The sequence below is a fragment of the Lithobates pipiens genome, unplaced genomic scaffold (assembly GCF_037356315.1).
Source record: "Lithobates pipiens isolate NorthernLeopardFrog02 unplaced genomic scaffold, aLitPip1_a1.2 Scaffold_10, whole genome shotgun sequence".
Lineage (NCBI taxonomy): Eukaryota > Metazoa > Chordata > Amphibia > Anura > Ranidae > Lithobates > Lithobates pipiens.
Window position 1 is genome coordinate 209,858,790 of NW_027507686.1, and position 13,915 is coordinate 209,872,704.

The 13,915-nt window shown below is 42.1% G+C and overlaps 1 protein-coding gene across 1 annotated transcript in view; it reads left to right on the forward strand.

Moving 5' to 3' along the window:
* The window catches only part of DEPDC7 (DEP domain containing 7), a 38,122-nt gene extending 24,803 nt beyond the window's left edge, over nt 1-13,319 (forward strand). The window contains exons 5-9 of the mRNA XM_077460902.1: nt 4-221; nt 3,969-4,111; nt 8,464-8,589; nt 9,459-9,537; nt 13,013-13,319. Coding sequence (XP_077317028.1) covers nt 4-221; nt 3,969-4,111; nt 8,464-8,589; nt 9,459-9,537; nt 13,013-13,227 — 781 coding nt within the window. The 3' untranslated portion in view covers nt 13,228-13,319. The remainder of the gene's footprint in view (nt 1-3; nt 222-3,968; nt 4,112-8,463; nt 8,590-9,458; nt 9,538-13,012) is intronic.
* Nucleotides 13,320-13,915: the final 596 nt, after the last annotated feature.

Below are 13,915 nucleotides of genomic sequence, written 5' to 3' on the forward strand. Positions count from 1 at the left end.
CAGGGCAGATGAATGGATTTCAGCTGCAGTGGACTGTTTGGAATACCTTCCAGACCAGATTGTTGTGGATGTGAGCCGTAACCTCCCTGAATGCCCAGACAAGGACAGGTCGTGGAAACTGCTGCTGTTTGAGACCATCAGCAAGCACTATAACCAGAACAGGGTTCCGCTTGTTACCAACCCATTCTTTGACATTCACTCAGGCATTGCTGAGCTTTTAGGTAAGTTTTCAGAAACAAAGACCTTGAAACTGTATGTGCTCTACAAAATCCTTCTTTGAAGATTGAGTTTTTGCAGCTTTTAAGGTCCCTTATGAGATAATCGTGTGCGTATGAGCCCAGTTAGCAAAATAGTCACTGTAAGGACTGGCTGTCCCATTGTTTCAAGTCCTTTTGAAGACTTGACTGCCATGCAGATGTTGGTCCAAAGCTGGCATGTCTCAAATGAACCCATGGGATGAACATGGTTGAAAAATCTTCATGGGATTGCGCCTCTTCAGGTTAACACTAGTTTCTGGAAAAGCTTTGTGTGCCACTTTAGTAATGAACATTTTTGTCAAAAATGGCAACTTTTATCCCAGAGAAAGGGTCCCTTAAGCATTTTTCCTGAAGTATTCAGCTGCAGTGTTTTGTGTAAAAGCCCTAACTGGGAACAGCTGGGGCTGCAGAGGATGACTTGCAGATGCACATGTGGCCAAAAAACAAATTTATGCATGCCTACTTTTAAAGGTAACCACTGACTTCGGATGATTTCTCTGCCCTTGTCTATGTATATCCCCAGGGCCAAAGATGTTATGAAAGGTGGTGGTCAACAATGATTGTTACCAGCATCTGGAATATCTTTTTGAGCATTCATAAACTGGACAAAAGTCTGGACCCTTGGCCATTACGCTTGACAAATCCATTCTAAGACAGTGTTGAGTGAGTTTTCCATTGAAGGGGTACAAAATCATATTCATAAAGACTGTTGTAGAGTACTAGAGTGACTTGCACAGAGCTTTGAACTATACCTTACTGAAAACCATTGGGATGAACTGGAACACAAATTGAAAGTCTGGTTTCAGCACACTAAAACAGAGGGTACTTGGCACTTGAGCAAGATTTTTCTATGTCAGGCCTGCTTTAAAAAAAATTCCTTTTTAATATGCAAGCCTACACTTCCGGAGAGGTTTCAGAGTTTAAAGTACGTTATCCAGAACATGGTTACCAAACTATTTAATGGCAAATGACAAGCTGTTTAAATAAGTTACAAGAGAACGTGAGATAAGACCAAGTTAACTCAGATAAAGTGCTTCAGTTTTGTGGAAGTGTTGAGCAAACAGTTTATGTACTCTAGTGCTTACCCATATGGCTTTAGTCATTCTAATTGTAGGATGTTGTCACTTCAGCTAGCCAAGTTTCAGTACATTTCCACTTCTGTTTCACCTGTATTATAGCAACATTTAGTGGATTTGACTTGTATGGCTCTAGACTGGTCAACTAAGAATAAAAACACGTTGCATTCTTATAAACCCAAATATGGAGCTGATCCAGAAAAAGACAAAAAACCTTTATAAAACTTGGTCCAATGTGTTGCAGCAGGGAAGAAATTCCTTCCAGATCCCCAAAGGCAATCGGATCTCCCTGGATCAATGTTGTACAGTGTTCTTATAATTATGGCAGCCAAGCTTAAAAGTAAACCTGTGAGGACAAATATTGGAGCTTCTCTTAATCATTTTTTTTCTAAATGACCAGGCTGAGCTTTTCTGCTTTTGCTGTCTGCATGATCAAATTTTAGGTCAACACCTTAAATGGTGAAACCAGAGGTGAGATGACGGCCCTAGGCCCACATTTATTTACTATTTTTTTGGGAACAATTTTAGTAATGGCAGCTCCTTTTTGTGTTCTCTTTTCCTCTAATAAACCCATAGACATTAGATGTCTGGTCTGATGAAATACCCATGTCTCATGGAGTATTACTCAGTAGGCTTGGCAGAATGGGCTCTGTTGTGTGGAAACAGTGCGCCATTGTTTATCACTGAATCCAATATGGTAGGCCCCTCTAGGATGTGTAGGTCTCCTGACTTAAGTGTGCTGTGGACTTGATTGCGTTTTAGCTTTGTAGCCGTATTCTCTTGCATACAGAACTGTTGGTATGGAGGGGCACAGGGAAAGCATGCGGTCAGCCATGATGGTTTTTACAACCCTACTAGTTTGGCTGGCCCTTGCTGTTGTAAAAGGCTAACAGTCTGCTCATGTAGATTTCAACTGGGTGACTCTTTAGGGTGACAACCTACTGAAACCGAAAAGCTCCATCCCGATTTCTGCTTGGAAAAAGCAAGAACTGCTTTGGGGATTGTTGCATTCTTGGTTTGTCTGCCCTGTATGGTAGATCTAAAGGATGAGCATTGAAAGTCCTGAAAGATCTGCATGATGTAGCTTGTTTCATCCCAGTGTGCCGTATTTTTTTTTTTTTTTTTTTTTTTTTTTTTTTTCTGTTCAGCTGATAGTTTCCATGCACAGCAAAGTGAAAAATGCAGAAACTGCAGCCAGCTAATTAACATTGATGCCTTCAGTTAAAAATAAAATGCTGGTTACATGGCTGTCGTGCTGATCCAGTGGCTTTTGGTGTCGTTCAAAGTCAGACTTGGAACAAGTTATACATATATTAGATTTTTCAGGCTAGAGGCTCCAACTGATGACACCTCAATACACTACACTAGTTTTCTGGCTTCCGTGGTAATTCAGTGGTGTCAGTCCTTGGGTCAATGGCTTGGATCATGTATGCTTACCAGAAGTTCTGACTTTAAAACGTGCATGTTCAGATTGGTGTTTGATAGTATCAATGCCAGAAGCAGCCAGCCACTAGCATTTTCAGAGTGGTCCATAATCTATTTTTCTTGTGTTGGTTTACTTCAAAGTCTACCTGTTATGGGACAAGTATGGGGGGGATGACTTTTATGATTTTACTTCTGAAAATGCTAGTTCCCTTGATGGCTTCAATACCTAGAAGAACCATGCTGAGTGACAGAATTCCTCATTACTGTACTTTTGAAGGATGAGCATTGACATGGTGTGAATATTCCAATAAGTAGCTTTCACAAGTCAGTTTAATTTGCCTATATTTTTCCTTCCTCTCTACCAACATGCTAATGAAGTTTAAATAAACTAGTTTTTACTATATACCTACTTTTAGACCCACTGATGTCCTCACTGGGTGTCTGTGCTTCAATATGAAATGACAGCCTGGCAGGATGCTTTCATGATCCTCAGAAAACATGACGCACCTTGGCTCAAGAGCCATCAGACCTGATGCGAGCAGTGAGCTGACTCTTAGGAGGAGTTGGGCCAATATAAAGATGCCTTGATGGGTGGATGTCAGTAAATGCTCCTAGGCAGGCTTCATTTGTATGCAACTCGATAGTGGTCAGGTTTCTTGAATGAAAACATTTAATTTCAGTGAGTGAAAATTTGAGCCAGGGGTGGTAAAGCTTGGCTATAGATGGCTTAAATCTTGGCCTAGACTTTAATATATCTGTGGGCAGACTGTACCCAAACTGATTAATCAACTTGGGTAAAACTAGCCTCTGGTTTTTGTTGCATGTGATTTACTGCTGCTGGCTATAGCAGCTAGGAGTAATCATTGTGTTCTGGCCAGGAAGGCTCCTTGTCTGCAGAACACAATGCCTCCATGGGAGGGGTTCCATCAGCACCCACTGTGATGGGGAAATACAGCAACCACTCGTGGTGGAAGGACAAAACTCAAATCATGTGACTTGCCTAAGGTTGAAGAGGAAAGGCTAGATGCTGATGTCCTCGGCCAAGAAATGAGGTAGGCTCTAGAGTAAGCCATTTAAATACAGTGGAGCCTGAGTAAGGTTGGAGTTCATCTTTAGACACTTATCTACACCACTTTGCTTTCGTTTAGTGTCTCTATTAAGCCTGCTTTTCTGATTTTGCTTTCATTTAACCCCATTTTGTACTTTTTAGTTAATGGAAAGACCGAACAAGCACTGGAGGCCACACAGTTGTGTTTGAAGCTCCTGGATTCTCACACCCGGGAGGAGTTCAGGCGTCTGCTCTATTTCATGGCCGTTGTTGCGGAGCCCTCAGAGTTTAGACTTCAAGAAGAGGTACTGGCTGTGTGGATATGCAATATGGGGATGTTTTTTCTTATGTTAATGTGACATTGTAGCTGGCACCCAACCTTTTGAGCCATTTTATGGAAGAATGCTTTTAGCTTCTAGTTTTATTATTTCCAGACTCTTATCACTGAAGTGCTTAACATATTTTGTTTTTGGTCTAAAGCTGTAAACTAAAGCAAATATCATGCAGAATCTTGCTGGCAGAAAGATCTGCATAAAGTCTGTAGTGCATCTCCATTCATATGGACAATACATGTACTTCGTATGATTTGTGATGTGTGGGCAGCTATATGGATCTTCACTTTTTTTTTGATTGGGCACTCTGGGTCTTTCCTTAGATGACAGTGGTGGCACAGAATGAGGTGTATGTGTATAAAATATAATTCACTCATGGTTAGTGTTTGGCTGAAGCCATTTATTATCGATCAACTTTTTTTAAATCATGACAAACTAGCCAAATGACCCTGATCAAAAGTTTACTTTCCCTGGTGATGCATGCACACAAGTTGACACAAAGGGGTTTAAATGGCTAGTAAAGGTAACCATCCTCATCTGTGATCTGTTTGCTTGTAATTGGTGTGTGTGTAAACGGTCAATGAGTTGCTTGACTCCTGATGGACCCTTGCACCTTTCATCCAGTGCTGCACTGATTTTTCTGTATTCTGAATCATGGGGAAAGCAAAAGAATTGTCAAACTGTATAAAACAGGAAATGGATATAAAGATATATACAAGGACTTGAGAATGCCAATCAGCAGTGTTCAAATGCTAATCAAGAAGTGGAAAATTGGGTTTTCTGTTGAAACCAAACCATGGTTAGGTAGACCAACTAAGGGTTCAGCCACAACTGCCATAAAAATTGTTTGGGACGCAAAGAAACCCACAAATAACTTCAGATGAAATACAGGACTCTCTGAAAACATGTGGAGTGGCTGTTTCAAGATGCACAATAAGGAGGCACTTGAAGGAAGATGGGCTGCATGGTCGAGTCGCCAGAAGAAAGCCATTACTATGCAAATAGCACAAAGTATCCCGCTTACAATACGCTAAACTGCACAGTGAAGCCTCAAACCTTCTGACAGTCAATTGGCGTGATGAGACTAAAATTTCGCTTTTCCAAAATGTCTTTCAGGACAGCACCCGAGAGATCATGGCTCCTCCTCCCACAGGAAACTCCTCATCAGTCAAGTCTTTAATAGGAGGCCTCCACGTTGCTTCCATCAGTTTGTTTCCTCCAGCTAGAGGAACACCTCTGGTAGGAGCCATGATCTCAGGGCTTTCCTGGGAGACACCGGTTCTCACCTGTTAGTCTTTTTTGCTGGGAGAGTGATCCTCCCACTTGCCTCCTGCTGAATGGTCCTGTGGGCTCCCTCTTCTGTGCCTGCCTGTATGGCTGGCAGTGCTGTCTCCCTTTTTTATTTTTATTTTTTTCCCTCAGACGGGCAGTAGCCGTTTTGTTTCCCCGCTGACACCTGTACTGTGGGATATAAACGTAGCAGCCGCCATTGTTCTGGTGGCTGAGGAGAGCCTCGGCCACGTCCTGTATAGGAAGGGGCAGTACTTCCAGGTCGGCACCCTGCAACCTTTACTGCTGCAGGCGTGAGGGCAGGGTCACCTGGTGCCTTTTTAAAGTTCTGGTTCCAGGTCAGTGTTTTTGAATCTAGAACAGTGTTTTTCTTCACCACACGTCTGCAGACAGCTATAGATAGCAATGCAGTGGATAAGGGGGGGCAAGCCAAGGTGCCAGCAAGGCTAAGGTAAGGGACTGTGTCCTCCTGTTACCCTGGGCCATTTTCTCCTGTAGGGGGGGTTACTCATCCTGCCCCCCCCCCATCTCCCATCTCACTGGGAAATGTTTGCTGCAGTGCTAGTACTTGGCATTTCTGCCTAGCAATGGGGGACCTTAGGTGGTGGCTTGCTGGGCACAGGGAAGTAAGGTGGTCTTTCCTACTGCACCTGGGTGTTGGTTGTGCTGCGTAGCATAATTTGAAGCGTGGTTCCGTTTTTTTTTTTTTTTTTTTTTTTTTTCTCTTCTGTTCAGGCCAAAAGTTCTGTCCAACCAGTTAAGAGAAGGTGACCTGTCTGCAAAGAAAAGTTGAGTGAAGCTTGGACTAAATCGCTTTGTGCAGTTTGCATTGCAAATCTAGTTAAGGGGGAGTCTCCATTCATCTGTGGCGATTTGGTTACAACCATAAAGGATGAACTCTGGGCCACCTTTTCAAGCCTTTAGGTCAAACCTAAGAGCAGCCAGGTCCCTCAAGGGATCCTAGGGTTCCACAGCCATCTTCAGAACCCCAAGGCGGCTCTCAAATACTAATAGGGAGTCCGATATCCCAGGACACGTCTCAAAAGTCTGTTTCCCTCGCTCCAGATAAATCGGATTCTGAGGAAGATATGATTAAAAGTGTCTGGAACCTGAAAAGCCATTCTTTTCCTGGGGCTCACAAGAGAAGATATCCATTTGTGGAAAATCCAGACTTTATATGGAACAGTTTCAAAATTGGACTCTGCCTTTTCTCAGGTCTTGAAGTCTACAGACCTCGCCTTTGAGGATATGGGCACTCTGAAGGAGCCCATGGATAAAAGGATGAACCTGCCAATCAGTGATTAACAATCTAAAACTGGCAATGGCAACAACCTGTGTTGCAAGGAATTTAGACCACTGGGTTAACCAGCTGAAGGCCCATGTTACAGTGGATTCCCCAAAACAGGAGATTCTAGACTCCAACTTTGTCTGCAGCAATCTTGCATTGCAGATGCTTCAGAATCTATTCGCATGTCAGCCAGGTAAGCAGCTTTAACTAATTCTGCTAGGAGGGCTTTGTGGCTGAAAACTTGGCCAGGGGATGCTGCATCTAAAAATACTGTGTAGTATTCCTTTTGCACGAGATCTGCTGTTCAGTTTAAAGCTAGAGTCCATTCTTGACCAGGCCGCTGATAAAAAAAAAAAAAAAAGTTTTTTTGGTCAAACGGGTACAGACCCGTAAGCGTTTTTATTTTATTTTTTTAGGCCCTAAAAAGGCAGCAGGAAGGAAAAACGGCGCAAGAGGAAGCCATGGTCTTCCCATAAGCCCAAAGGTAGGAGTGGAGTGCTCTTCAATCCTTCTACGACCTCTGGAAAACCACAATGACTCTACCCTCAAGGTCAGGGGAAGACTCCAGGAGTTTCGTCAGTGGAGAGCCATTACTTCAAACCAGTTTATTGTGAATATGCTCTCCCAGGGATACATGATATAATTCACGGAAGAACCTCCAAAAAGATTCTTGATGACAAACGTCCCAAGGCATCCGGTCGAAGCTTTCGCTGTGCAGTCCCTAATTAGGGAACTGAAAACTCATTCATTGTTCCGGTCCCGACAGGGGAGTTCTTCCAGGGTTTCTACTTGCATGTATTCCTTATTCAGAAACCTTCAGGAAAGTTCCGCCTCATCCTAAATCTCAAAATGCTGAACAAATCAGAGTACAGAAGATTTCGGATGGATTCCATTTTCTCAGTAAGAAACCTCCTAAATCAAGGGTGCTACATGGCATCAATGGATTTACAAGATTCCTACCTCCACATTCCTATTGCTGCCAGGTCACAGATGTCTGAGGTTGGCACTGAAAGAAGGTGGTACATCTGCAATACAGAGCACTCCCATTCGGTCTGCCATCATCCCCAAGGTTGTTCACCAAAATAATGTCCGAAGCATTGGTGTCTCTATGCCTAGAAGGAATCTCAGTGATTCCTTATCTGGACTCCTTGCTGTTTTTTGCTCAAACAAGAGAAGGATTTCAAGAAAACTTGGTCAGAGCCTGTGTTCACCTAGAATCCATAGGGTGGATCTTAAATCTTCAAAAATAAAATCTGATTCCCTCACAGGAAGTGTTCCTGGGTTTCCGTATCAACTCTTTAGAGCAAAAAATGTTTCCTGCCAGAAGGAAAACAGGAAAAGTTGGTACAAGTGGTGTCACGGCTACAGTCCAATCAGATTTTGTCCATCAGGAAGATCATGTTCAGCGTTGGGAACCCTGACCTCTTCCATACTGGCAGTTCAGCTCCATTTCAGACCTCTGCAAAGTGTTTTTTTTTTTTTTTTTTTTTTGTGGTTTAAAGCGGTAGTAAACCTGCGCTTTTTTTTTTTTTTTTTTTTTTTAAACCTGCAAAGCAAAAGGCATAATGAGCTAGTATGCACCGCTAGTATACATCCTGAGGGCCACAAGAGACTTCTATTGCTGGCCTCCCCTGTCTTATAGTTATCTCATGGATTTGCTGGATTAAGGTTGTTAGGGGGTTTACAATTAATCGTGCAGCTCTAACTTCTGTGTAAATGTATTTATTTTTTATTTTTTTCCCCCCAGAGTGACAACCGAATGACTGTAAAGCGAAAGTTCTCTCGAGCCATTGTCGACCACAAGAATTTGTCCAAGGGGAAGTCTGACATGCTGGTTCTGTTCTTGCTGGACCACCACAAGGATGTGTTCAAGGTAACTAGGTTGATTGGACATGTTGTGGGCTCATTCTATGACACAGTACCAAGTGCAGTAACACAGGTCTTATTTTAGGAGTTATTTCATTTGGCTTAACTTCTATTTTGCTCTTGGTTAAAAAGAATAAACAATGGCTGTAGGGCCTTTTTGGAGGGGGAGGATGAGGGAAATGGGGGATGTCAATGGTAAAACCCTGCAAGGCCTTTTCGAAGATTTGTGGTGCACAATTCCTAGATAATTGGGCTACATTTAGGAAGATTTGAGCCGGTCATAGACTGTTTGGGTTTTTTGCCAGTTCAGCAGAAACTGGACAAGATTCGAACCATGTATGGGCAGGCGGAATTTACTCAAGTTAATCTATTTGATGAACTTGGGTACAGCCAGCCTGCTGGCTGTTGCATGCGATTATGGCTAGTATAGCTGCGATCAATCACGATCTTCTCCCGGTGAGGACAGCTCCCCCCCCCCCCCAGTAGAATACAATGACTCGACTGGAAGATTCCCCTGTCAACACTGTCTGCAGGAAAGAATTTGCTCAGTCTATAGCCGCCCTTAATTGAAAGAATAATCCTTGTTCCCAATGTTATGACGCATGAGTGAAGTGAATTGGGCAGGTGATGAATCTGTTGCCAAGCCTTCATCTGCACAATTGGTTGTCAGGTAAATTGTTGGACACATTAAGGAGCCCTTCAATTAGTCCATCACTACCTCCTGAAACAATTGGTTTTTACTATTTGGTCGCAAACAAGATTTGTGTTTAAACAGCCAGCCTGATTGGCACACCAGAACGGTGTGTGGGTTTAGTAATGCAACATGCTAGGCTAATAACATTGTGTTTTTTTTTTTTTTTTTTTTTTTTTTTTTAGATTCCTGGGAGTTTGCACAAAATGGTCAGCGAGAAGCTGGTGGCTATTCAACAGGGAAGAGACCCAGACAAAGACACAGGTGGATATATCCCAAATGTCCTGCCAAATGCTTTTGTGGGGCTTTTTTCTAACATTTGGGTACTTTTAAAGATTCTTTGAATCATTGAATGGTCCCTATACATAACTGCATGTCCTAGCCTCGTGGAGACCACTGCTTTTAGGATGGCGTGAAAATTCATAAACTGCAGCTTGTGAATTGCCCAGGATCATGCACTTATTCATTGTGGCTTGCAATACTTGGGTTTATATGAAAACTGTTTTTGGTCAGTACATAGGAGGGTTGCCTCCAGTGTATTGGGGTAATAGGTTCTCTTTAATAAATCAGCCTTCATTCTTCCTTGCAAAAGGAAACGCGTTTTAATATATCCATGAAAAATAAAGCAACAGGCTCACGTTCATGCAGACCGCAGGCCTATACCTGCCTTTGCTCCCCAGCCAATCGGTTCATTTGGAAGTGAAAGCAAAGCTCTGCAGGAGTGGAGTTGGTAGAGTTCGTAATTTACACAGGGCTATGGATTCCTAGTGAAAGCATGGTTTTGAACCACACTATCGCATGCTCCTCTGAACTTGGAATTCAAGGTTTATCTCCTTTTGGCTTCATGGAGTTGGGGAGGTGGGAAGGAAAGCTAAAGATATGGTGAGGGATTACACCAAACCCATTTTATTTTTCCTTTATAATCCATTCATGTTGGTTGCTGTATACCCAAAATTTTCTGGATACGGAAGTGAAGGGTTAGCTCTTTAAACCAATTAATTTTTTTTCTCCCCAGAGGAGTGATTGACCTTTATTTGGAATGGAGGTAGTAGTGAATGAGAAGCGATAACCTTTTTACGATTTTTTTTTTTCGCACTTCCTCATGCATCGCTGGGGCAGGAAGTGAAGACCGTTCCAGGGACACTGCAGCAAATAACTGACTGGTTTTACTTTACCATCACTAAAATGTAATTGTGTTTAAGGCACACCTGCAGCCTAAGCTCACATTCATACCTGTGTGACTTGTCGTGCAATTTGTTTTATATTTTTTAGTTTGATTTTTGTTTTTATATGGAAAAATCAAACATTTTCCCCCGTTTTCCTACCCTAATTGTGGCCCTCACTCCTTTCGCTCCAAATCTCCACATTTCCTAGTTTTCGTACATTCCGTCCACCTTTCCCATATGCTGGTCTTCCCTGCTATTCAGGTACTCTATTTTTGTATGTGCCAAAACCTATTCAAGCCATAGTTCTATAATGGATATGGGCTGAAAGTGCACTTGGGTTTAATTTGAGGGTATGTACAACCAAATCAGAGGAAGGGTTTAGGTATTGCAGCTCTTAATAGCCATCCTACCCTTTTCAAGGGCCCAAAAACAATTAGACAATAGAATCAAACTTTCATGGCCAGGTGTTGGCTATTCCTTCGTTATTTCATCAATTAAGGGGGCAAAAGGTCTGGAGTTGATTTTAAGACCCCTTTCACACTGGAGGTGTTTTTCAGGCACTTTAGCGCTAAAAATAAATGAAAAATGCCTCATCTGCAGTCCGAGTGTGAAAGCTGGGACTGCATAAAAATGGTTGCAGTTCTTAAAACCACATGCCGACCGGTGCATGCCTTGTACGTCGGCAGACAGGCAAATGGGCGTGTAGGTACGTCCCTTAAATTTGCCGCCATGCCATCTCGTGCACGCCGGTCAAGACCTCCATGAGTCTGATCGTGGGTCCTGTGAACTCTATCGCTGTGGGGATACCCACGATCCTCTCACGGGGAGGAAGAACGGTGAGAGGCTAATGTAAACAACCATCTCCCTGTTCTGCCTAGTGAGTGTCGCTGATCTCTGCTCGCTGATCTCTGCTCCACAGGGAAGTGTCATACACAGCCATGCCCCCCCACAGTTGGAAACACTTCCCAGGGCTCACTTAACCCCTACACTGCCAGTGTCAATCACACAGGAATCACTTCATTTGTATAGCACTGATTGCTGTATAAATGACAATGGTCCCAAAAATGTGTCATGTGTCCGCCATAATGTCGCAGTCATGATAAATGCTGATTGCCGCCATTACTAGTAAAAAAATTTTTTATAAAACTATCCCCTAGTTTGTAAACGCTATAACTTTTGCGCAAACCAATTGCTTGAGTTATTTTTGGTAAAAGTAGAATACTACATATCTGCCTAAACTGAGGAAAATCTTTTTTATATATTTTTGGGGGATATTGTATCAAAATGTAAATTGCGTCTTTTCAAAATTGTCGTTTTTTGTTTATAGCGCAAAAAATAAACTTCAGGGTGATCAAATACCACCAAAAAGCTCTATTTGTGGGGGGAAAAGACATCAATTTTGTTTGGGAGCCATGTCGCACGACTGCGCAATTGTCAGTCAAAGCGACGCAGTGCCGAATCACAAAAAGTGCTCTGGTCTTTGGCCTGCAAAAGGGTCCGGGGCTTAAGTGGTTAAAATTTGTACTTGATATTTGTTCAGCCCCTTGAATTTAAGCTGAAAGTCTGCACTTCAAATTTGGCTAATTTTTTTATTTTATTCTGGTGGCATACAGAGCCAATATTATGCTTGTGTCCAAATATATATGGACCTAACTGTATATAGTCAATCTTTTTAAAACATCCTTTTATTGTGTTTTCCTGGTTCCAACTTTTTTTTTTTTGTCTTGCTGCCTTTGCTGTATTTATGAAGTGTGCCAAAATACTGTACTTATAATAAATTTTTGTGGCATCTGTTATGAAATGGCCAAAACCATGAGTCGTTGAGTCTCTGATCCCATAATCTCCCCTATGTATTGTTGTACCTCCTGGCAATTTTCCCGTATCTTCGGACACTCTCACCATTGGTTGGACATGGTGCCTTTCTGATTACACCCTTCAACACTGTGGAGGCTTTTCTAGCTGGTATGTGAGCTTTGTCAGGCATTCTGTACCATCTTGCCAGATATTCATGCGTTTCTACTGTTATCTACCGTGAAATCATATACAGCTCAATACTTTGCTTACTTGGTCTCAAGCATGACCCTAATGCCTTTTCCCATAATTTGATGAATGGGGGCATTCCTCGCTCCTCTAACCTTGTGAGTAATTTATAGATCTGAGATGACTTGTCATGCAATTTGACTGTTCCAAATCACATGACAAGTCGCACCCTATTGTCAGCAATGGAACCCTTCAAATTTGTGTGAAAGGTTCCTGCATTTCAGCAATTTCAGGTGCAACTTGCATAGATATCTGTGCATGAAGTTTCACCCGAAAATCCCACTGGCCTGCAGTTTTGAAATTGAAATTCAAGTGAAGTAGCACGGTTTTAAAGTCTCAAGTGGTGGGAAACAGGGCTAAATGTGTAGATTCAGTTTTATGGCTGTTGTAGCAGTTTCAAGTACATTGGTTCTTGGTGCAAGATGCAGAAGCCGTAGAGCAGAGATGCAGGATTATGATCATTGAGATAAAGGAACACTAAAGCTGCTGGTGGTGACATATTTTCTACAACATAATTTTGTCTTTGTTCTCAGGTTATGCCTTCTGCCAAAGAATGGAGAAAAGCGAACTTGATTCTGCCACAAAGAAAACTACACGGACAGAACTGTGGACTTTGTTGAAAACGATATATGAAAACACTAAACTGTCACCTAAAGAAAAAAAGCGTCTTCTGGGTCAGTTCTACAAAAGTCACCCAGATGTATTCATCCAGTTCTTTGGTGACAAAGTCAGCACTGTGTATACGTAATATATTATAAATGTATAACATGTAAATGTCAAGTGTTAATATTGTATATGTATGTTTATTTTGCACATTAATAAAAGAAGACTTTTTTTTAATTTGATATAATGTAAATTACATTAGCGCACATAGTGATGAATCCTTTATTGCTCAAAGTCAATGTGAATGGGCAATGACATAAACGCCTAGTTGTGTGTAAACCTGGGTTCACACATTTGCAAACTGACATTTGCAACTGATTCGCAACCACATTGCTGTGTTGACATGTGATGTCTGTGCAATGCGAGTTCTGCCATACAGTTTGTATAGCTGAGCGCTCATTGGATTTGCACAAGTGTGTTTGTTTTTTTTTTTTTTGTTTTTTTTTTTCTGCACTGGAATCTGTCCACAGGACAACTATTTGTGAACTCCACAAATATGCCCTTTATTAAAGTGGCAAGAAGTCCGTAAGAAATCCCACTTGCAGTTTACGAGAAGCCATGTGGGGGACACAGCAAACATGTGACGAAGGTGCTCTGATCAGATGAGACCAAATTCTAACTTTTTGGCCTAAAAGCAAAATGCTATGTGTGGCAGAAAACTAACACTGCACGTCATCCTGAATACACCATCCCCACTGTGAAACATGGTGGTGGCAGCAGCATCATGTGGGAATGCTTTTCTTTAGCAGGGTCAGAGTTTATGGGATGAAGGA